At 42.5% G+C, this 24,349-nt stretch overlaps 1 protein-coding gene across 1 annotated transcript in view; it reads left to right on the plus strand.

The window, feature by feature from the left end:
• rev1 (REV1 DNA directed polymerase) overlaps positions 1-13,184 on the plus strand; it is a 225,400-nt gene extending 212,216 nt beyond the window's left edge. The window contains exons 18-23 of the mRNA XM_028800617.2: positions 1,819-2,019; positions 3,780-3,894; positions 7,096-7,319; positions 8,178-8,328; positions 10,706-10,808; positions 12,706-13,184. Coding sequence (XP_028656450.2) covers positions 1,819-2,019; positions 3,780-3,894; positions 7,096-7,319; positions 8,178-8,328; positions 10,706-10,808; positions 12,706-12,817 — 906 coding nt within the window. The 3' untranslated portion in view covers positions 12,818-13,184. The remainder of the gene's footprint in view (positions 1-1,818; positions 2,020-3,779; positions 3,895-7,095; positions 7,320-8,177; positions 8,329-10,705; positions 10,809-12,705) is intronic.
• Positions 13,185-24,349: the final 11,165 nt, after the last annotated feature.

Consider the following 24,349-nt stretch of genomic DNA (forward strand, 5'->3'; position numbering starts at 1 on the left):
CGAAGAGGTAAAAAGTTGCACCCTGCACGGAGTGGGGACAATGAAATGGTGACAAAATACACTGCAGAGGATCTTCAGAAGGCATCTCACAAAACTAAGTGGATATCATCTCTTGGTTCTTAGGTTCTTATAAGCATGTGTTTTCTTTTGGAAGTACATTAGCCGTATTTTAGCGTGATAGAAAGCTACCTGGAAAAAAAGGTCAGAGGTGATTCAGTTTCAAGCTTGCTCTTGCAAAACTGCATTTTTCTTATAGCAAGGACTCTGTTTAGGAATTCTAAGTAAAGTACAATTTTGGGAATCTCAAAAAGCAGTTGGGAGAGCACATATTACTTTAATAAATCTAGGGGGTTCTGCCCCCTGCTTGCTTCGCTCGCCAACCCTCGTGTGGGCCCTACATGCTAATCATTTCCCGGATCTGCCACTTGTGACGAATCATGCTGTGCTTTTGGATAAACACGAAATATCAGCTCTGTCTTTGATATCTCCATCTTTCGAAACTGTTATCGCTGACAATTCATCACGTTAGTTTATTATATATGCGAACATGATCTTTGGATTCATATAGAAATCCAAGAAAACTTCTTTGTCCGTGTTTTTCAGATAAATGTTGTGTAAAGTGCAATACGTTTGGATGTATGGATTTGTATCCATTATTGGCTGTAGTATTTCTAATATGCCTGATCGTTTAACTCTTTCGAGTCTATGTTGCATCGCTTCTCCGTGATCATAAACATAAACCTGACTGAATTGTGGTTTCTTTGAAATTAAACTTGTAGTAGCTTTAATTGTTGCCGGACCACAGATTATCATAGCATATGGTCCTGAATCATGTAAATCTACGTTTTGGGCATTGAATGATGCAAATGCAAACAGATTATTGTAGATTCAGATATTTTGCCTGTAGCGTTTGTGGATTTTACTTTCACCAAATAACAAATCTTTTATTTCTCGCGGATACGCCTCTTCTTTGGGAAGAAACACTATTTTTCCCTGATGGCAACACGAATCAGACGATCGACAAGTCTTAGACTTAAACTTTAAAACTGAACAATATCTACATACTCTGCGGTGGGTTGGCACCCTGCCCGGGATTGGTTCCTGCCTTGTGCCCTGTGTTGGCTGGGATTGGCTCCAGCAGACCCCTGTGACCCTGTGTTCGGATTCAGCGGGTTGGAAAATGGATGGATGGATCTACATACTTCTGTCATATCACCTACAGTATGTCCATATATTCAATCTCTTTTTGCTGTTCCGTTTTTTCACCAAGTAATAATTTCCGTTTGTTAGCGCTAATGTAATCTTTACTATCAGATTTTTGAGACTTCAAATTTTAGTACATAATCTGTAACCTGGTCTGCATGTGTATCGCACCAACGTTTTTGAACCTCATTACGACGTTCTACTTTGTCTTCTACTCTGTCTTTTATTTCGGCCCCCGCTTGGACCTGACATGAATTAGGAATATTGTTGAGTGGTAGAGGACTGTACTCTACAGTGGAATTTCTAAACCCAGCAGTGACTCAGAGTACGAAGGACACTAGGATTTCTGGTTAGGGGTGGGTCCATTACTGTGACTGAGGTCACTGCACTGATATTAAAAACCTCCAAATGGACATGACAGCAGAGCTGGAGCACGACTCTAAACATCACAATACCAAGACATGAAGTGTCTGGGAGAAGTTAAATGGTTATACGTTTGAGCTCTTTGGACAGGCTATGGCACTTGTTGGAATTTTCCTTGGCTAATTAGTGAGTTATATTCAATATTTATTTTGTAATCCTAATAATTTAACGGTCTTACACATTTCATTGTAGATAGACCACTCAGTACTTGAAGCTCTTCCAGCTGATATTAAGCAGCAAGTTGAGCAGGTGTATTTGAGCAAATCAGAGGAAACGCCGAACGGATTTGTCATGGATGCTCAGCCTGTGGACACCCTCATTCTGCAGATTCCCGAGCAACTGGGGCAAAACAGTAACAACGGCATCATCGTTGCACTTCCTGAATTTTCACAGGTATGAAATTACTTTATAATAATAATAATAATAATGCATTTTATTTATAGGGGCACTTTACATTAGCAGTAAATCTCAAAGTGCAACATAAAAAGATTAAACAAAGGCAAGGCAAGATAAAAACAGAGATAAAACAACAATAATTATAGCATACTTTACAAGGCCTGCTCCACATAATCAGGATACACTTTTTGATTTTAGGGATGGTCTAATTGAATACTTGCTCATAATTTTATGGTGTGTAAGGCACAGAGGTTTTTTGTAGATCTGTATTATAATTCTCCCAAGATAGTGTTTCTATAAAGTTAGCAGCTTAATAATATGTTCAAAGCTAGTATTACAGTGGAAAAATATATTAAGCGTCTGTGTTGTGCACATTGTACATTGTGTGGCTAATGTTGTAGATAACGGTACGCCTTCTCTTCTGTCTTGAAACAGTTGTCTGTGTGTGTGCCAGTGAGCCGTGTGTTTGTAATAATCAAACCCAAAGATTTATGTGGCTTTGAACATAATGTGATACTGGGCAAAAGGTGCATGAGCAAGACTGATGATGTGACAGTTTACTGAGAATGGGACACCATCCAAAACCAGCCAGTGATGGCCTTAATAATGAAAGCAGAATGCCATGCTAGCTCTGTGGCGTAGTGGTTATGGCTTTGGACTTCAAACCCTGGAGCTGTGGAGTTCAAATCCTGCTACTGACCATGAGTAGGTCACTTCACCTGCCTGTGCTCCCAATTGGAAAACCAAAAGAAATCTAACCAACTGTATGTCAAATGCCACAAGTTGTGTCGACCATGTAGTTATAATAATGGGTTTAAGTTGGTCACTTTATAGCTAATTACAGGAACTTTGGCATCATCATGCGTAACTCGACCTACCAAGTCATGCACAGAAGAGTGCTGCAGCAGATCCCTCTAAGTGAAAGGCAGAAGGTTGGGGTAGCAGAGAACTAAGTAGCATAAACACTGGCCAAAGGAAAATCATTGCTTGTTTTGGTGAATTTCAGTTCCTACTAATGGGAAGACCAGAATATGGCAATAACCTCATGAATCATGAATTGGTACATTCTGCCTTACTCTTATTGTGGTGTAGTTGTATAATTTTGGGTTTAATGGCACAGTTTGGGTTACTTGATATGAAGAAAGCAAAGTTTTCATGCCAGAGGGTGTCAAGACATCACTGACTATCCAATGCTACCTTTCATGTCAGGTCTGTCCTCATCTGCTTTTTCCAATCACATAATTGTCCTTTACGTCTCTATGCTAGAACCATTCTGGAATGGATGGTGAATAATCTAAATTCAGTGCCTTCCACAGACACCAATCCAGTAAAGCATGTGTGGCCTGAGTTTTATTATCAGGTATTTCTAACAGCTGTGAGACGAAATGTCAGTATAGGCCAGCACTGAAATCGAGACACACAGCAGAGTCCATGCTCTGATAAATTCACGTTACTCTCAGAGTGTAAACGACATGGACTAGTTGTTAGGTGTGTATGCCATACCTAATAAAGTGGCCCCTTGGGGATATATAGGGTCCTAATTCATTGGAATACATCTTCCTTTCAAGTGCTCATGTGTTTTAGGCCTGGTAACACTTGACTTCAAGTCTGTAGAGCTTTATAGCTTCATTTTTTCATGTTACAAGCTGCTTTACTATTTGCAAATGGATGATTAGTTGGATGATTTGCTTGAAGAAAGCAGTTTAAGGGTCTCAGTGGTGAAATACTGCTAAAAATATTTTGATGACGTACTTTAGGTAGACCCAGAGGTATTTGCAGCATTGCCTTTAGAACTCCAAGAAGAACTCAAGGCTGCTTATGGACAAAGACAGAAGACATCGGAGGGTAACAACAATCAACAGCTTGCATTAGGTAAGCCTGACATAGCAGATGAAAATGCCTCCTATATGGAAAATATTTTAAAACTGAAGCACGCTCTTGTAACTATTGAATTTTTCAGTTTTATTTAGAAATGGTTCTGATAGTTTATGTCAGCTCTTGAAACAAAGCTAACAAACTTATGGGTTCAAAGAATGGAATTTTTTTTTATCTATTTATTTTTGCACTGTTCACATTTGAAATTCTGATTGTGAGTAAATGCAACCAAAATTGGCTTTCTGCACTAAACTGTTGCTTTTGGTCAACAATACCAAGATTAAAGTGAAGTAATTCACCCATAGTAGTAGGGCTGGGTAATATATCAAATTTTTGATTTGATATTTAATAAAAATGCAGTATGCATAAGTCAGTATAACAATGTTCAGAATTTTTTGTCTGAACTTTACATAAAGTCCACAAAATCTCCATCACTCTTTCTAAGCATGTCTACATTGACAATCACCCATGTTACCTGGTGGTGTTGAGCGTGAATTTAATGGAGCGAGGATCAGAAGAGGAAGTGTTTAGAATTGGTAGGGTTTGCTTTTCTCGGGATGACAGTTCAAGCAGCACAAGTGTTACTGCATGTGAGACCATCATCCAGGTCCATTTGGGGCCTGCAGTGGACTTTTCAGCCTCTCAAGCTAAGCAGGGTGCTGCTAAACAAAGGTCTGTAAAATGCGTACTGCTCTGTTTAATTGCATATAAGTGGACAAGCGGCAGGTGGAATGGGCTGCTGTGACTTACGTTTTGCCTACTTAACTTGTCCCCAGTAAATACTCATATTTTGTCAAAGGTCAGATAACTACAGTAACCAGTAATTTACATAACACCAGAAGGCTGGAAGCCCTCATCTGTCCATTTCACACATACACATTCTCCGCTACTGAAATGTTACAAGCCGTAGTATCAAGTCCAGTTGGGGAGCATGCACTGGTACAGCGCGTTGCCGCATCCACTACACGACGAAACAACTCAGGATCCTGGTTGGCAACCTCCCAGACAGACACGCGGCCCAGTCCCACCCTCCGGAAATGACCCTCTTATCTGCCGCAGCCAGGTGTTCTGTGGGCGACCCCTTGGCCTGGTCCAGCCACTCGGGTCCCCAACAATGAGGATCTTACGAGCTGGATCACCCTCAGGGAAACGTGCCACATGGCCGTAGTGCCGTAACTGACGCACAATGCAGGAAATGTACCTCATTCGGGACTCCATGAGCAACTGCTCATTCGACACAAAGTCAAACCAATGGTACCCAATTATTTTCTGGAGAGACACAGTACCAAAGGAGTCCAGTCTTTCTCAGGTCACTGGATAGCGTCCATGTCTCGCAAGCATATAGCAAGATAGGAAGCACCAGGACTCTAAAGACTTAGACCTTCGTCCTTTTGCATAGATATTGGGAGTGCCACACACCTCTTTCCAGCAACCTCATGACCCCCCCATGCTCTTCCAGTCCGTCTACTGACTTCATAGGAAGAGTCACCAGAGACATGAATATCACTGCAGAGGTAAGTAAACCTCTTGACAAGGTCAACACTCTCCCCGCAAACAGACACACTGCTGATGGCTGTGCCCAAGAGGTCATTAAATGCCTGGATCTTGGTTTTTATCCAGGACACTCGCAAGCCCAGACACTCAGACTCCTCACTCAGTCTCTCGAGTGCCCCGATCAGAGCCTCCATTGACTCCGCGAAGATCACAGCATCGTCAGCAAAGTCAAGATCCGTGAACCTTTCTTCACCAACAGATGTCCCACAGCCACTGGACCCCACGACCTTGCCCAACACCCAGTTCATACAAGCATTGAACAGAGTAGGAGCAAGAATAAGAGGGTTCACACCCCTGACGAACCCCAGAATCAACTGGAAAAACACAGAGGTCCTGTCTCCACTCTGCACAGCACTCACAGTATCAGTGTATAGGCCAGACATGATATCCAGCAACCTCGAGAGGATCCCGCAAACCCTAAGGATGTCCCACAGGGCAGCTCGATCAACTAGTCGAATGCTTTATTAAAGTCGACAAAGGCTGCAAAGAAACTCTGACAATATTTGCGTTTGCGCTCCATGAGAACCCTCAGTGCCAGGATGCGGTCAATGGTAGACTTCTTAGCCGTAAAACCAGACTGCTCCGGTAGTAGGTTCCGCTGGTAGAAGAGCAAGTGATCATGGATCCTATTGAGGACGACCCTAGCAAGGACCTTACCCGGCACCGAGAGCAGTGTTATCCCCCTGTAGTTGCTGCAATCCAGGCGATCACCCTTCCCTTTCCAGATAGGGACGACAAGTCCCGTTTTCCAGTCAGTTGGGATGATGCCAGTCTCCCAAATGAAAGCAAAGGTTGCTTGCAATGCCAGGAGGACAGCCTTACCACCAGCCTGGAGAAGTTCACCCCGGATACCACAGATCCCTGCAGCCTTTCCCCCCATCAGCTGGTTCACCACCTGTGCAATCTCAGTGAGATTGGGTGGTTCACAGCTAATTGGAGGATCAGCCTCAAGGACCGTGGACCCGAAGTATCCTTTAGTTTTTTTTTTTAAATGAATTATTTGATTAATTAAATTAATTATTTGAAGTTCTTGTATCAGTTATAAGGTATACTGCATTATTTTGAGTTTGTATTTTTGGTTGTTTGAGCTCCCTGACGACTGTGGGAAAGTCTGCCTGAATGATTTAGTTGATGGTGTTGTGTTGTCTCGTTGCGTTTAGTGTTCTGTTTTGTCCTTGTGTACTTAGAACATAAGAAATGTGATGAGCAAGAGGAGACCACTCCGGCCATCTGACTGGTTTGTTAAGATTTCATCCTTGGCAGTGGCCCAGTTCTTGCTCAGACACTTGAGGGTTCACATGAGTTTGTAATTCTGTCAGCGTGTGCTTCATGGACCTACAAAAGGTGTAAGATTGTGTATCCTGTGGTGGCCTGTAGGAGGTGCTACTAGAGTAAAGGGTTCTGGGGTCTTTCTGTTCCTGAACTTGAGGACTAAGAGTTACACTTGCATACTTGGTATTATTTCAGGGCTATTCAATGTGGGTGTTGCATTTTGTCTGACCCTTTGACATCAATAGCAAATGAATCATTTCTAAATAAAATGGAATTGAACTGATGCCACCATATTCATTAATAAATGTTAAATAAAACCAAAATAATCCATTATCATGTATATGCTTACCTCTGCTTTCCTTTTACATTTAGTGACAAGAAATCCACTGCTGCACTTGAAGCAGCCAATTGTTGTTAAGACAAAAAAACGAAGTAAAAAGAAAAATGTGTCTAGTCCAGTGAAGAAAGTCGAGAGTCCGCTGAAGGTCAAGTTGCTGCACAGTCCGATGAAAAACAGTGCTATCCACACACGGAGTCCCCAGAAACTAATCCCAGACTTCCTGAAGCGTGAAGAGGCTGCTGCTGACAAATTAAAGGTGAGTGAGCCTCTCTTGGGTAATGGCAGAATTCTTGGGCAAAACTCTGAACGTATTTTTAAAGCAAATAAAAGCAAAAACACTTTTTTGATTACTACTGAGTAAATGATTTGTGTCTACACACCAGCAATAAAAGTGATTAGCACATACAAGACCTTGAATATTGATGTCCATTTGTTTTAGGGGTCTCAAGGTAGGTTTGCTGTGGTGCCCCTTGTGGAAGTGCATCACAATGAGTATAAAATACTGAACTGAATTCAGCGTGTTGTGTACACGTTTATGCTGTGCTACTGTGTTTCTGCAGTTTTGTAAGATGCACACAGACACTAGTTCAAGATATAAATTAATAAATGCCTCTCAACTGAATTCACTATTATTGCAATTTGGCTCTGCCCACTACATTAAAGAGAAATGTCATGTCAAAATTATACACAAAGCCATGATACAGCAGCATTTTTAATAAAATGGGAAAATAGTATGTATAAGCAATTACAGAATTGAAGCTGAAAATGTCTCCAGGGCCAGAATGTAATGTGAAAGGAAAAAACGCTTTGTAACTCGAGGTGGGTCTGTAATGGGTCCCAGCAGACGGGCGCGGTGAGACGAGTGCACCGGGGTTCATTTCTTGTGATTACGATTCATATCCATTTCACATCCAAATCCTTATGTTCCGCTTTGGGCAAATGTATGTATGGTTTGTTTTTTTTTTCCATGTTAGTTATGCTTTATAAAGACAAAGAAACCTGGTCTCAGAAATGTGTAGTTTCTGTACAAATTCATGATGGATGCACCTAAAGGACACCTAGCTGTTTCATGGTTGCCTCAGTTTTGTTTCATTTTCTTCCATGTGCTGCTCAGCTTGAGACTGGCCCTTCCACTTCAGGACTCTCCACAGTTTCTCAAGTCCAAGGTACCAAAGCATCACTACCACAAGGCCCCAACCTGGCAGGTGCCTTTGAGCTGACAGATATAAAGATGCTGCTGAAGGAGTGGGTCACCACTATCTCTGGTAAGTATAGTGTTTAAAGAGCTGCACATGTTAATTTAGAGGAGAACAGATTTCTTCTTGTGAAGTTTCAGATTCTAACTCCTAACCATCCCATCTGTCTGGTACAATTCTAGTGGGCGCTACCATGGACGTGCCAGAACCTCAGCTGGTTAGAACTGGTATCAGGCAAATCCCAGAATACCCTAACTAATCTGGAATCGACACCATTTATACTCAGCTAAAGAAATAATGTCCTCATCAGACTTATGGATTCAGCTCACACTTTTTTTGCAGTATTTTTAAGGGAGGCCTTGACTGTACATATTTTCAAAGGACCTTTTATTTATTTTAAATTGTCCTTGATAAGGCGTATCATCAGCAATGTTCATATATTTAATCTGCTGTTATGGCTCTTTTTAATCACACCCTTGACCTTCTGTGGATGGACATTCTGACCAAATGACTGTTGTGTCCTAGTGATTCACTAGCTCCTTTTATTAGAGATGTCATTTTGGATGTTCAGTGACTTGGATGACACAAGAATTACTAAAACATAATAGAAATGGTCTGTTACATTAACATTACATACACATTATGGGTTTTTAAGTTCTCAGTCCTCATGAAGGACAGAGGCAATACAGCCCCTTCAAGACGTGCAAATGAACAAAGCAAAATCATTCCTCTCAAGGTGGTGAAGGTGCGTTCTCAACAGTAACTTCAAAATGAAGTTAACAGTTCACTTTGCCTGATATGACTTAGAAAAAGAGTCTTTCTGACAGTCCAAGGTTTCCGAGAGTGTGCTTCAAGTTCACAGTTTCCTTAAATTGCTCTTACCTACTCTTAACAGTATTGATACCTGAATAAGAAGAAAGGGGCCCTAGTCATTCTTTATGGCTTTATTAAGCAGTTTCTGTTCTCAGGCATCCATTGTGTTTCTTCCTTGTCTTGCAGGTAAAGCTTGAAAAAAATCCAAAGACTCTCCTGTCAACAGAATGTGGCAGGCCTAGTCCTAATTTTTTTAAAGAATAGATTAGATAAAACTTTGCATTTGAATTTCCCCATGGGATTAACAAACATAATTAACAACAATAGAGACTCACAAGACAAATAATACAGCCAATCATTGGATTGATAAGTAAATAAATAAATAAATAACCTTAACAAGTGCATTGGGTGGAAGTATTGATTTGCCTGATAGCAGTGGGCAGAAAAGACCCCAAGATCCTCTTCTTAACCTACCATCATGGAATGAGTCTGTGGCTGAGAGTACTCCAAGACAGCGCCTCCTGGAGGGGATTTTTCATGATGCCATCCAATTTTGCCACCGTCCTCTTTTCCACAACCAATTTTTATGGATAGACCAAGGGGAAATTGTCTTTTCTCAAGACCTTTGGAGGTCAGAGTGCAGGGTCAGCCATTTTATAGCACCCCTTGAGCAATATTCAGATCAAGGGCCCAACAGAGGAGGATCTCTTCTGGCAGTAATGAGATTTCAACCAGCAACCTTCCAGATAGTGTAACATCAGTGACAAAATAACCACAAACTAATAATTTCATATTTAGCTTGTATAAAATAATTACTTGGCATATAATCCACATCGGAAACCTATTAAAAAGTCAACAGAAATGAATAATAATACATTTTATTTATATAGCGAAAAGTGTTGTTTACAGGGAGGAGCGGCAACAACATGCGTGCGCCAGCGTCCCCTCACCTGTATACACTGTATACAAATGAAGACAGCAGATAGCTAAGGTGCCCTCGGTGCTGCAGCGTTTATCTTACCCAGGTCTTGTTTGTGTGGCAGAGGTTCGGAGGGTAGAAGGTTACAGACAGCATAATGCCAACGTCCCAGGGTTGAGTCGGTTAGAAGTTGTGGTGCTCCAGTGTGTTCAGGGACAAACAGACTTGGGACTTCAAACCCTGAGGCTATGGGTTCAAATTCTACTACTGACACTGTGTGACCGTCAGCAGGTCACTTCTCCTGCCAGTGCTCCAATTGGAAAAGAAATGTCACCAGTTATATCTCAGATGTTGCAAGTCATCTTCAACAAAGGCATCAGCCAAACGAGTAACTGTAAATGGAAGAGTGTGTTAACGCTGTATTTATCTTTGGGCATAATATTGTTTTAGTACAGCAAGTCAGTCACCCTTTTGTTAGAAGTCTCTGGAAAAACAGAACTTTCTCTAAGCAGTGCTTTTCTTAACAGACTGATACATCTGAATAATGCAAACAAAAGCCAAGATTGTGTAATATACAACATATAAAAAGGAAAAGCCAGAAATGTAAAATAATTAAGTAACAATGAAATTTATAAGTCCATCCTCAACTTTTGCAGCCTCTGATCTGCACTGTCCTGTTGGAAACTTAACATCTCTGTTTGCTGCGTTTTTTAGATCCCATGGAGGAAGACATTCTGCAAGTGGTGCGGTACTGCACTGAACTCATAGAAGACAAAGATCTGGAGAAACTAGACCTCGTCATCAAGTACATGAAAAGGTGAGCTGCCATGTTTTAAGGGATCATGGCTATCCAGTTGCGGGCTGTGACAGAGGCATGATGTGTTTTTGAAAGCCTAAACATTTTATCTTGATACATCTATTTTGTATTTTTGGTGTTTTGCCTTCACTCCATGATATAATTGCATAAAGCTTTACTTCATCTTTAAAAGCCAACTAGTGTGTTTGTACACGCTGTCTCTGCTGAGCTGTTCACTCAGGGCAGCACCACATCCTCCTAAGCTGCTTATCCTCCCCAAGACTTGATGCCTATGGGTGACCACCCTCTGTCTCAGCCCTCCTGTTACACTCAGTCCTGAAGGTGCCACATATGTCCAGGGCCTCAGAGAATTTACTGTAAATGTCCGTCCATTCCCACCTACTTAATCCCGGTCAGGGCCATGGAGTCCAAGTGTCTATCGTGTCACTAGGCAGGCACTCGAGGAATCTGGAAAGAGAGAAGCCCTGCTAAAGTAAGAACCCTACTGCTACATACTGTATGAGGCCATGGCTACTCCATGCACGTTTCTCACCAACTTATTCAGCACAAAATATTTTCCGATGTGTTTTGCCATTCCCTTCAGCACCTTTGTTCTATGAGTTCATCATTTGGTGAATTAATGCAGTTAATTACGAGAACTGTTGGCACTGTTTAACCATAAGCTCATTTCCTGTTTGTTTATGTGAGGAATAAAAAAAGTTTGAATGGAATAACAGCATCAGTAAGTATTGTAATATGAGTGTATGAGGTTTATTTTTGATTCGGTAAATTTGATTATCAGACAGAATACATGTGTGTAAATGAGAGGGAGGTCAGTGGAATGGTGAGGATGCAGGGAGTAGAGTTGGTGAAGGTGGATGAGTTTAAATACTTGGGATCAACAGTACAGAGTAATGGGGATTGTGGAAGAGAGGTGAAAAAGAGAGTGCAGGCAGGGTGGAATGGGTATCGGCAAGAGTGAATGGGAAGGTCTAAAGGATGGTAGTGAGACCAGCTATGTTATATGGGTTGGAGACGGTGGCACTGACCAGAAAGCAGGGGACAGAGCTGGAGGTAGCAGAGTTAAAGATGCTAAGATTTGCACTGGGGGTGACGAGGATGGACAGGATTAGAAATGAGTACATTAGAGGGTCAGCTCAAGTTGGACGGTTGGGAGACAAAGTCAGAGAGGCGAGATTGTGTTGGTTTGGACATGTGCAGAGGAGAGATGCTGGGTATATTGGGAAAAGGATGCTAAGGATAGGGCTGCCAGGGAAAAGGAAAAGAGGAAGGCCTAAGAGAAGGTTTATGGATGTGGTGAGAGATGACATGCAGGTGATGGGTGTAAAAGAACAAGATGCAGAGGACAGAAAGATATGGAAGAAGATGATCTGCTGTGGTGACCCCTAACGGGAGCAGCCGAAAGAGGAAGAAGATAATAAAATTGCCAGGGGAGAAAGGAACCTACCAGATTTAAAAAAAAGGCACTAGCCATGCACCATGACAGCACAGAAGGGACACTTTCTACATGAAAGACTGCCAAGCCTCTGATTTTACAGGCAAGAGCAGTCCAGTCTGTGAGTGGAGCTGTCTGTGGGCCAGTCACCATGTGATATGAGGGAAGGGTCACCATGAGCACAGGTGACAAGTGTCCACCTCTGGGCTCACAGCCAGACTCTCCTTGTGTGGACATGAAACAGAGAGGGGTGAGACCTGAGCCATGGCCCCCAGGCTTCCAAGCCTGTGTGGTCTCTTCTCTCATTTGTGATGTAAGGGTTGGACTTGTGGAAATGAGGGTGGGCTACCCTCACAGAGTTCATTCTGCCGCAGCTCTGTAAAGGCAGTGCCCCCTTGTGGAAGTGAGTGGATTGCTGAATGATTAGGCCGGACGCTCATTTCTGTTTATTTATTCTTTCAGACTGATGCAGCAGTCTGTGGACTCTGTGTGGAGTATGGCATTCGATTTCATCCTCGACAACATTCAGGTCGTCATACAGCAGATGTACGGGAGCACCCTGAAGATTACATAGGTGGAAATCCCCCTCGTGCCCCCCAATGCAATCCCAAGTGTACAGTCACACAAACACCAATAATTGGAGAGCCTGGAGCTCTTTGCTCGCTGTGCCATAACTGCTTGTGAGGTCTTTGCAAATAGCATGGTAGCACTGCTCTTTGAAGCTGTTTTATATAAAAGAAAAACAAAAAAAAGTGTTTTGTACATTTTATTTGCAAAAAGTGCCAAATTTGTCAGTATTGCATGTAAATAATGGTTTAAAATTTCTCTTCTCTTGTAGCATAGATTCTATTTACAAAATGGTCGTTTATAAAGTTTTATGGATTTTTACAGTGAAGTGTTTACAGTTGTTTAATAAAGAACTGTATGTATGTTTTTTTGCACTGACTGTGTCCTGCTTCACTCTTTACACTTGCCTGAGCAGCGCTGTCACCGTCTAAAAACGTGAGAAGATCATCAGAAACATGGACACGGGTGGCAGACTCAACAGGAAAGGCCAAATACACAATATTTGTTGGAGCGAAGCATCTAAAACAATGGCAAAACATAAACGTAAACATGCTTTTGTGAATGCAAAATCAGAAACTCCTTAAGCCATTAGAGAAGGGCCATGGACTGGTGACAATCCGGCCACGGTGCTACCCCAACTGAACGTGACAATGGAGGAGGACTGGCTAAAACGATGGTACAGTGAAAAGAAAACATTTGGAAAAAGTCTACAGTGCACTACCTGTAAAAAGGTGCTTAGTAAATGGAGCCTAAACAGCAGCGACAACATTAAAGGCACAAAAAAGAATGAAATCCGCTTCATCCTTCGACATTGCGTTGTGCAAACTCGAGCAACGGCTCATGCACTGTCCGTTACCTGCACTCTTCATACTGAGCCCCTCCATTAATTCCAACTCTTCCACTTAAATGTTCAACCAGCAGACGAGGAGTATGGAGGAATATTCTGAACAAGGTTTAAATAAATAATAACACAGAAATGTGTGTGAAACCTGTCACAAAATATATTTTTGTTAAATAAATAAACCTAGAAAAAAATTCAGTGACACCACATGAAATACACAATGCAATGAAACCTGTCATCAAAGTCAAGAGGGTGGGCTCGAGCCAGTGCGGTCTTTCAGTGCAAACATTTTGACTAAATGAACTAGAAAAGCCCCGTTAAAATCAACAGTTTCAGCAGTTAGCATCGGACACAAGGAGCCCCGTAACGAGCCCACCATGAAGCGACTCGTGTGATAAAGAGATCCTTTCTTCCTTGTTAAATTATCATTGTACACGAGGTGCCATGGCCTCAGCATTCAGGGTGGGTATCTTGGAAACCACGAACTCTAAATTTATGTATCTTTGATAGACTGTAGACAACCAAGGGCTCTACACAATGCAAAAAAGGCATCATTACCTGATGAAAATTGTCATTTTGAGGAGAGTAAAACAATTTCAATTTCAAATTAAATTGTTTTGAACATCATAGAATCAAAATCTGAACTTATCTCAATAGCGAATCTTTGACCTCCAGTTCTTGGCAAACCAGACAAACTCTTTAGGTTCAGACGATCCACAGTCTTGAATGCTGCCTTTGTGCTGAACATCACTCAATTCATTCCTGAAAGAAAAAAATATTATCTGCAAATCAAACCTTTGCCTTACGACTCGCCATCTGCTCAAAGCCAAAGAGCGCATTACAAGTAATGTTAAATGGCCAAGTCCAGCTTACTCCACACATGGCACAAACTGAGCTTAACAATAAGAGATGATACAATGGATGCTAAATGGGGGATGGCCATGTATCATAAAGCCAAAGGAGATGATGATGATGATGATGATAAGGAGCACCACGTCGACCGCTCACTGATGTGGCACTTGCACAGACTCGGGTTGGAGGCAAGTCCCCTCCATCAGAACACCTGTGAAGTGGGAAAGTGACCCCAATCTACACCCGGAGATCATGAGCCGAACAGGATCAGCAGGGAGATGAGACGCCGACCAAAATGCTGTGCAACAAAAACACAGCAGTGGCAGGCGGGCAGGCTTTGTTTCACAGTCACACTCCGTCAAAAGCAAAATAAGAGCAAAAACGAAAGAAAAGAAGAAGAAAAAAAATGTGCATTTACGATTACGTGCAGCGCACTTCCACAGTTCTCTATACAAAAACCACACTCCTCCACTCCACACATCAAGGCAGTCTTATTTCTTTATCCCTGGCTCAGGAAGCTCCTCAAAAGGACGAAGAACAGAGGAAAAATATATGCATAAAAAAAATCTAATGTGTGTATATACAAAAAGAAAAACAATTGCACCAATCTCAATAAAAAACCTGACCTGGGGGGTATTTTTCGTACGTGGATTACTCGCTTAGCCGGATGTAATTGTTGACGATTTGGCCTGATCCTGGATCTGTCGGTTTTTTGAAACTCTTGCTGGAAGTGTTGTCATAGCAACACATCCTAATCCGCAAACCTGCTCGGAGCAGGTTTGTCCTACGTAAACAAGGATTAGCTCACACACGTGATCAGTGACGGTGTGGAAGTCATCCAGTCAGGGCTTCGCCGTTCATGAATGAGCGACCAATTGATATTGGTGTGCAAATTATATGAAGATAATTTCATATAAAGAGGGTTTTGCGCGATCGGCAAGATCCTTTATTGCCCCCGGAGGAAATTCTGTACGAAAAATACCGCTTTAGCTGAGGGGGAATATTGAACCTCAAAGATTTATTAGCACCTTATATTCGAAGTAAAACTCGGCGAAGTCGGGCTCTCACAACCACACAGACAGTATGCATTGCTTTGAAGTTTCTTGCAAGCGGCACTTTTTTATATACTGTAGGCGATGCGGAACATCTATCGAAAAGTGCAGTTTGCCAGGCAATTCGTAAAGTCTGTTTGGCTCTGAAACATTTCCTTCGGGTTTTCATTGTGTTTCCTGGACACCTGCGTGTGCAGACAATAAAAGAGGCGTTTCATGCCATTGCAGGTAGGTAATACACAGGCTAAAACACCCACAGTTCAATGAAGAATCTCAATCAGCCTAACATTCTCATTACCAGGATTTCCAAATGTGATTGGGGCACATGGAACTGATCACAGTGGAGTTTGATCAAACATTATTTGGAAAATGTACCTCTCCTCCTGATGAATAATCAGACACAGTGTCTTCATCAAATATTTGACCTTCGTTAATATCTCGTTGGTCAGACACAGGTTCAAAGGATATGACATTCCCTGCAACTGACCCAACGAAAAAGAGGGCTATATGGAACATACCTATAGCACACATGGAGGACAAATATGCAATGACCATCCTTTACCTGAAATGAAGTGACCACTGCATCCTGCCACTGGTTCTGAGGAGGAGCTTCCCCCTGGAGTGCCCTCAGAAACAGGGCGATGGGCATTTTGCTGGAGAGCCAACTCTTCTGCAGGGGTTAGGTCTGGACCGCGTGGACCTCCACCTGTTTTTTGCTTGTCTGCCTCCTTATTAGCTTTAAAATTAATGTTTTTTATATTATATATGATTCTTTATGTCAACAATTCTTTAAATAGTTATATACCAATATTTACCAGTTTGAAGTATATTCTTGTACTTCACTTTAACCTGTTCCCATGTTCTCCTTGTGCTCACGTTTGATCTGGAATTATGACATATTAAATTATAATTAATCTGACACATAGGAAATGAAACGCTGCATTCAGTAAGTACAATGCACACTACTTAGCCTTTAATTTGACAGCCACTTTTTGCCAGCTGTCTTTTCTGGTCTGGGCTGCTTTTGCAGTGTTACCCCTTGTGCATATTAAATCTTGAAATTCTTCATGTCCTTCGAATAAAAGGTCTTGCGCCGCGTGTGTGAAAAAAAATGCGCCCGTTCTTTCGTCATTTTGTTACAGCCTATCAGAGACTTGCTGATCGTGTTTTCTAGACTCAATATATATGGGCTTTTCACTCAGCGCGGGCGCGCGCATTCATCTCGTATGATTAGATCCAGCTACACTAATCTAATACACAGCTGCGTTTGAAAAACCGACTTATCTGGATTAGTTTCACCGGCATTAACTCATCCAAGATGAGGCACCTGATCTCGGATGATTTAAGCGACGTACGAAAAATACCCCCCTGAAATACTATGTGTGTGTGTGTATATATATATATATATTGCTCGGGGCGTGTCGTGAACGTGCCAGCGTCTATCTGACGACACCACCACCAAAACCATCACTCGGAGATACATATGTACAAAAAGAAAAAGACCATCTTTACCAAGCCGCCAGGTAACACAGCTGCTCCTTCAATAGCTCAGCAGTGCTTAACCCTACCTCGCCTTAGGTCCACCGGCAACTCCTTACATATAACCGGCAAGATTATCCAGCCAATGTGCCACCCCCGTCAATGCCACGCCACGCCCCTATCCAGGTAGACGCTGGCACATTCCCGACACGCCCCGAGCACGACACTTCCTGTTTAAAATCGAGCCCGTGCCCCGTGCGCGCGTAAGTAAAACCCATCCTGACCCTCAGATGGCCAACGTCTGTGCCGACTCGCCAGTGAGTAAAGGTCACTTATGTAGCTTACGGGATCCCCTTCTCTAACTCCACCTCGGCTTTTTTTTCCATGCGCGCCTGCGACGACACCTATGGCAGCGGATGAGCCCGTACTGGCCATCATACCCGTTACACGTGTGCCCGGACCCGCAGTGTCTCACAGCGCTCACCCGCTGAGACGGCCCAGCGTTCTCGCGGCAGCGCTTTTAACACGCAAAAGGTGAGCGCCCTTCCTTTTCGCGGGCGTACTTTTACACTTGTAAGCAACAATGTTCGACTTAACGTTACTTTTAACTTAAATTGGTAACGCGTTACCACAACACCTTGGAACAAACATCCAACAACAGTGTGCAGCTTCACTCTGTTGCAGTGAGGTTCATGGCTGGTGAGGCTATGACTCCTTCAGAGTCAGATTTATAAATATACAAGGGGGCTCCGATCGCCAACCCCTGGTGTTGGGTAACCCGAAATACATTGATGAATGTATGAGATATATCGAATTGTAAAGGTGTAGATGACGAACAAAGGAAGTAAAGAACCCATAGCATGGCACATTAGAAAGATCTATTGGAATACTTCTTTATACACAACATTTATAGTAAAATCGTTGATAGAGTGCGTCATCTGGATCTAACACGTAGATCTGTGCATATTTGCGTTCGTGATTTGGCTCAGGGTGCACTGTTCCAATCCGATGTAATATTTGTCCACCTACGCGAAAGCAGTATGGGCCATTGCCAGCTGGTGGCCTGATATTTACCCCGGTAGATGCAAAAGCAAATGAACTATTGTAGGATCTAATGCAGTCCATAAAGTTTTTACTTTTGGGTACTTTGTTAGTTAGAAACATCCGTAGATATTCAGGATATTCATCTAAAGGAGGCAGTCTAACCTGACCCCTTTGACAACAACGTGTAAACTCATTAGTTGTAGTGCCAGTTGTTTCTTCAGGGAAGTTAAGTGAATGACAATGACAGCAAATGATATTCATTAATCCTAATGAATGTTCATTAATAGTGGACGCATTACAGAATGCGTTGTCAGCTAATTGGCGGAATTGTTTAGCGGCTGTTTGTCGTTCCTTTCTTTGCCGTTTATCTATTGCCTCTGCTGCTTGAGAGTCGCATTGTAGGCGCCTGCGTTCATTAATTGTATTCAGGCGGGCTCGATTCTGTATGTCCGTTAGTTGAAAAGTTTCGTTTTGGAGCCGGAGCCGTGACCATGACTCCATTAGTTATCTGTTGTCTACCGTTAGTAATATGGATAATTGCACTTACTGTTAATACGGAGCGTTTTCTGTGGTTGTACTGTTAATAATGCATCACTGTAATGTGATTCACATATGCTATATGGTTTGGACGTGTGAGGATACCGTACGTTTAATACGGAGAGTTTGTTTATTCTTATCGCCCGGACCATGCTGTATAGTGTGGACGTTTAGTTCAGAAGCGCGTTGCAGGCGCCTGCGCCTTTCGTACTATCTTTGTGGACCTGTGGGGCCGCCGTAGCCTCTTCCGTTTGACACTGGAGTGCAGCGCAGAATCCTCTTTTTTGTGTGGCTGTGTCGTTAGTCGTTAGCTATGGGCGTGTTGTTGCTTCATTTCTCATTCACTTTAGTTGAGCTCTTTCGTTTTTGGGCCGTGACTCCTTCGTTCGCGGTGGATCAGACTTCGCTTGCGGTTTATGAGACGTGTGCTGTAGGCACCTGCAGACTATGTCTCCTGGTCCCATCGCCGTGTACCTGCGTCCATGCCTTCCAGTTTACCATTCTCGGTTAGTAATATGGATAAACACAGAAGAGGAGCTTATTCACAATTCAGTTGGCAGCCACCGTGCAAAATTAACTGCTGGTTATGTTTCATATCTCATCAGCATTCTTTACACACACAGAGGTAAGGGTCATATTAGGGTAAGAAAGAACGGTACATTTATAGCGGCGAGAGAGAGCGGAGACATCGCGTTTGCCATACATGTGTTCTAAATTTGCTGTTGCAATTCCACAATTCATACTTATTCAATACAAACGAAAGTATAGAGTGATGTACAAAAAACATTTCAATTTAACCTTAATTGAAATGTTTTAAAAAGTTTTTACTGTAATTCTGATGCTTTACAAGCAGACATGTCAAACACGCGGCCCCCGGGCCACATGGGGCCCACAACAGAAATCTGCGCGGCCCGCATGACAGATCCTAGTTAGCACTAAACTTGTACAAAATGATTACTATCGTTTGTGATTGAATCATTCTGCATCTTCGGCGTTATCAACTTTTCTTATTTCTGCCTTCTGACAAAAGCACATTTTCCCATGGCATTACGGTACTGGAAATGTCATCAGCTAGTATAGCCACGAGCCTTGACCAAAGTTAATGAGCCGCAGCGTCACAACTGAAGTGCTAGGCTGCAGCAGGGGTGGCCTTAGGCATGTGCAAACTGTGAACCTGCACAGGGCCGCCACACCAATATATATTGAATATAAAACAGAAAGAGAAAATAACGACACAGCTGACGGCAATGTGGCCGAAAAACATTGTGTTTCTTAATTAGTACGCTGTATTTACTAATGTCGCTCGAGTCGGAGCAGTAAGCTATATGTAGTATTATAACGTTCTGCCGTAATGAGAATATCATGGGCCGCCACTTGGTTTTCAAGTTATGGACACGCGCCTATAGAAGCGTGTCATGAGCACGAGGCGGCTATGCAGTGTCCGCAACGGACGTGGCCATCTGCCGTGCATAAGATACCATATTGGCATTGGCAGTCGAAGGGGCCACCGATTCTTTCTCTGCCCAGAGCCGCCACGAGCCTAGAGCCGCCCCTGCTAAGGCTACACTACTGACTGGGCTGCTGAGACTGGCCACTGGGCAGAACTGACCATCACGAGTAGTAATAGCCCACATATTTTCACGTTTTTTTGCTCTAGTTGTAATTTTGTGCTAGTATTGTAACGAACAGTTAGTGCAGACTACAGCTGAAGACCTGAAGTGGACTCGAGAAGTTGGTGAGTTGTTTATTAACACATTTTTGTGATTTTGAGTTTGTAAAATTATTGTAGGTCAGGGGGATTTTTGTATATCGGCTTATTTTTCAATATAAACTTTGAAGTAAACTTAGTAAAGTAAAATTTGATTTTTGGAGGATTTGTTTTCCAACTTGAATTACTGAGCAGTGAATTCACTGAGCGTTTTTGTGATTTACAATGTTGAGAATGCTCCTGAGAATATCCAAATGGAATTGACTGAACTGCAGTCAGATTCTATTCTGAAGGCAAAATACAACGAAGTTGGTGTGCCAGGCTTGTATGCTTACCTGCCACCCTCGTATGTGCAGACCCGTAAGTTGGCATTGAGAGTACTGTCAATGTGGGGAAGCACTTACCTTTGTGAGCAATTATTTTTGTTAATGAAAGCTACCAAAACCCCACATCGCTCAAGACTTACTGTCGAGCACCTTTCATCCCTCATACAAGTTGCAGCTGCACAAGATTTCAAGCCTGATATTGACAAACTGGTTACTAAGAAGAAATGTCAAGTGTCGGGACAAAAGAAATAAATCTCACACTGTAAGGCTGCTATATAAGCAATAAATATAATATGAATATAATATAATAAGGACCTAGCTAAGAGGTTAAGACTCTAATTTTACACTGTTGTACGGAGATTGTATGGAAATAAATTGCTTTTCTTTAAACTTTAAGTGTTACATTTTTTAAAGTTTTCAGTATGTTACAGTGCGGCCCGCTGACACACGTATGGCAGTCGAAGCGGCCCACCAATGGTAGTGAGTTTGACATGCCTGCTCTACAGTATTCAATTTTAATAGACTATTCAAAAAAAAAAGATAGCAAGAAAAACAAAAGAATATTTTATTTAAGGTCAAAATTCAGTTTTTAAATATTGGATTGTTTTTTTCTTAGTTTGATCCCATTTTTTATAAAATTGAAAACCATTTATGGTCGTACCTTTTGTAAATGAAGTCCATGTGCCTATCCTTCTCCACAATTATCAACGTCAATTTCTTGTCCTCCTTATTTTCTTTTAGTTTTAAAAATCTTAATCTTCCATTTTGGCAGTCATTCAGAACAAAAAATAAAAACAGACCGCTGCAGTGCACTTGACTTTCTGATATCACTAACTTATGGAGCCTCTGCGGCACCTGTTGGGCTCGCATGCGCCCCCTTCGGTGTGACACGGTACTGTCTGTCTCAACTTGTGCCTTATCACTTCGGTTTTATGTCCCATCAGCGAGACTAAATATGTCACATACATTCATTAAAGATATTACCCAGACTGGGGAAAGTCAGGGTGTATAATAAACGCGTGTGCAAACATTATATTGGCGACACACAGAGAGACAGCAACAGCCACGCGCATCAGCCCAGTGTGTGAGGGAGAGCGCAGTCTGAGGTGAGGCTCGTCTCGTCTGCACCTCCTCGCTTTTCTCCCTGGTATTTGAACAGGAAAGGTGCTAGTTCAGCGATTTTGACTATAAAAATGATCAAAATTATTGGAATCCTACAGAAAACAAATTTATAGCACAGACCAGTAGACATATTTATTTTGTTATCCTTATTAGTTTTTTTAGTTTTCACAGTGACAGGTGAGGCAGAGAGCGCACATCCCTGCACAGCAAAGTCCCACCTGTAACTACATATTGGCCGCCACGCTGATGTCCTTTTCCACTGTTCATGTTGACAGTAAAGACGGACAACGCTAGCCTACTCTCGTAAGTGAAATGCGATTCGATTCGCGGCGAGTTTGTCTTGGAGCCGCCATTTCATATTCTCAAGCTTGCTATTTCACTCCAGTGCAACTTCATCATTTAGCAAATAAAAGTCGAGTGTGAGCAACACGCCAGTGGCTGCTACTGATGTTGTTTGTGTAAAGTGGCTTGTAAAGAGTAGCTACAGAAGTGTATACTCAGACACCCACCCAGAAGTGCTTCACCAGTGCAAGCAGCATGAAACATGAAATGCAACATTCACGGGTGAAAAAGCAGCCCCCATTGTTTTAAACTGGGTGGGCTGTTACCCGGTTTGAGGGATGGGGCAGAACACAGCAGCCAGCCCACTTTAGCTAAGATGTTGAACCAGTGACTGCTGTTTTTGACCAGTCAGTGGCACTGTACTGTAAACTGCACTGTGACTCGATTCAGAAAGAAACCACAAGGGTCTTCAAGCCACCATCCAGAAAAGCAGAGCAGTAAAGTTAGCTGTGTGGCAAAAAAAGAAGCCATTACTCTGGAAACTACAAGATGACCTCTGGGGCCATCTAAGGGAGACCTCAAATGCTACAGAAGATGGGTTATTTTGGTCTACAAGAAAAAATATTTTGGTAGAAAACCATTTGCAAAACAACAAATCTCAAGTATTGTGTAGCAAACCACCTACCTTACAGTAAGTAACCAGCAACGGTTTGTAGAATACTGTACACATTTTGACCCTGGAGATGCAGGAAGTTTAGAAATGAACTTACCAAGAAGACCGTCTTATGAGAAGGATCTAAGAGTCACAGTGGACCTGTCACTATCTACAGCAAGAAAGTGGACAGAAGCCCTCCACAAGGCTAACGGGCAGGGTTGTCCAGCAGCGATCCTGGAGGGCTATGGTGGCTGCAGGTTTTCCTTCTAGCCACTGCCCTAATTAGTGACCACCTTCTTTTTCCCTTCATTTTAATTGCCTTTCACATTGAGACAGAAATGTGTTAATTGCGTTTTTTTTCCCCTCAGCTAACCATTGCCAGCCATAAATGAGATGTGAGGTGAGCCACAGATGACTGGCCAAGTCAGGGCCTCAAACTCCAGTCAATTCTTACTATTTAAATCCATGGCTTGTTGAGCTCTCATTCTCCCACAGCAGGCGTGTCCAGACTGTTAAGTCTTTCTGAGGGCTTTGTGGACCTTCACCTTTACTCTCCGATATTCTATGATGGACACTGGGTAGCTGGCCATGTACAGTAATCCCTCGCTATATCGCGCTTCGCCATTCGCGGCTTCACTCCATCGCGGATTTTATATGTAAGCATATTTAAATATATATCGTGGATTTGTTGCTGGTTCGCGGATTTCTGCGGACAATGGGTCTTTTAATTTCTGGTACATGCTTCCTCAGTTGGTTTGCCCAGTTGATTTCATACAAGGGACGCTATTGGCAGATGGCTGAGAAGCTACCCAGCTTACTTTTCTCTCTCTCTTGCGCTGACATTCTCTGATCCTGACGTAGGGGGATTGAGCAGGGGGGCTGTTCGCACACCTAGACGATACGGACACTCATCTAAAAATGCTGAAAGATTATCTTCACGTTGCTACCTTCTGTGCAGCTGCTTCGTGAAGCGACATGCAGCACAGTGCTTCGCATACTTAAAAGCTCGAAGGGCACGTATTGATTTGTGCTTCTTTGTTTTTCTCTGTCTCTCTCTCTCTGCTCCTGACAGAGGGGGTGTGAGCTGCCGCCTTCAACAGCTTACTTCGCATACTTAAAAGCCAAACAGCCCTATTGATTTGTTTGCTTTCCTCTCTGTTTCTGACATTATCTGCTCCTGACGCGCACTCCTTTGAAGAGGAAGATATGTTTGCATTCTTTTAATTGTGAGACTGAACTGTCATCTCTGTCTTGTCATGGAGCACAGTTTAAACTTTTGAAAAAGAGACAAATGTTTGTTTGCAGTGTTTGAATAACGTTCCTGTCTCTCTACAACCTCCTGTGTTTCTGCGCAAATCTGTGACCCAAGCATGACAATATAAAAATAACCATATAAACATATGGTTTCTACTTCGCGGATTTTCTTATTTCGCGGGTGGCTCTGGAACGCAACCCCCGCGATGGAGGAGGGATTACTGTATTGGCTTACTTCACATTTCATTATTGTATGAATACTAATTAAGGAAAAAATTGAGGGGGTGGAGCCTTAAAAGGTAAATCTAATACAAATTAAGGCAAAAAAGTAGTAAACATTGGCCACTGCTTAAGAAAATGGGTGGAATGAAGACATGCAGCCGCAGT

Source organism: Erpetoichthys calabaricus, chromosome 4 (assembly GCF_900747795.2).
Source record: "Erpetoichthys calabaricus chromosome 4, fErpCal1.3, whole genome shotgun sequence".
NCBI lineage: Eukaryota > Metazoa > Chordata > Cladistia > Polypteriformes > Polypteridae > Erpetoichthys > Erpetoichthys calabaricus.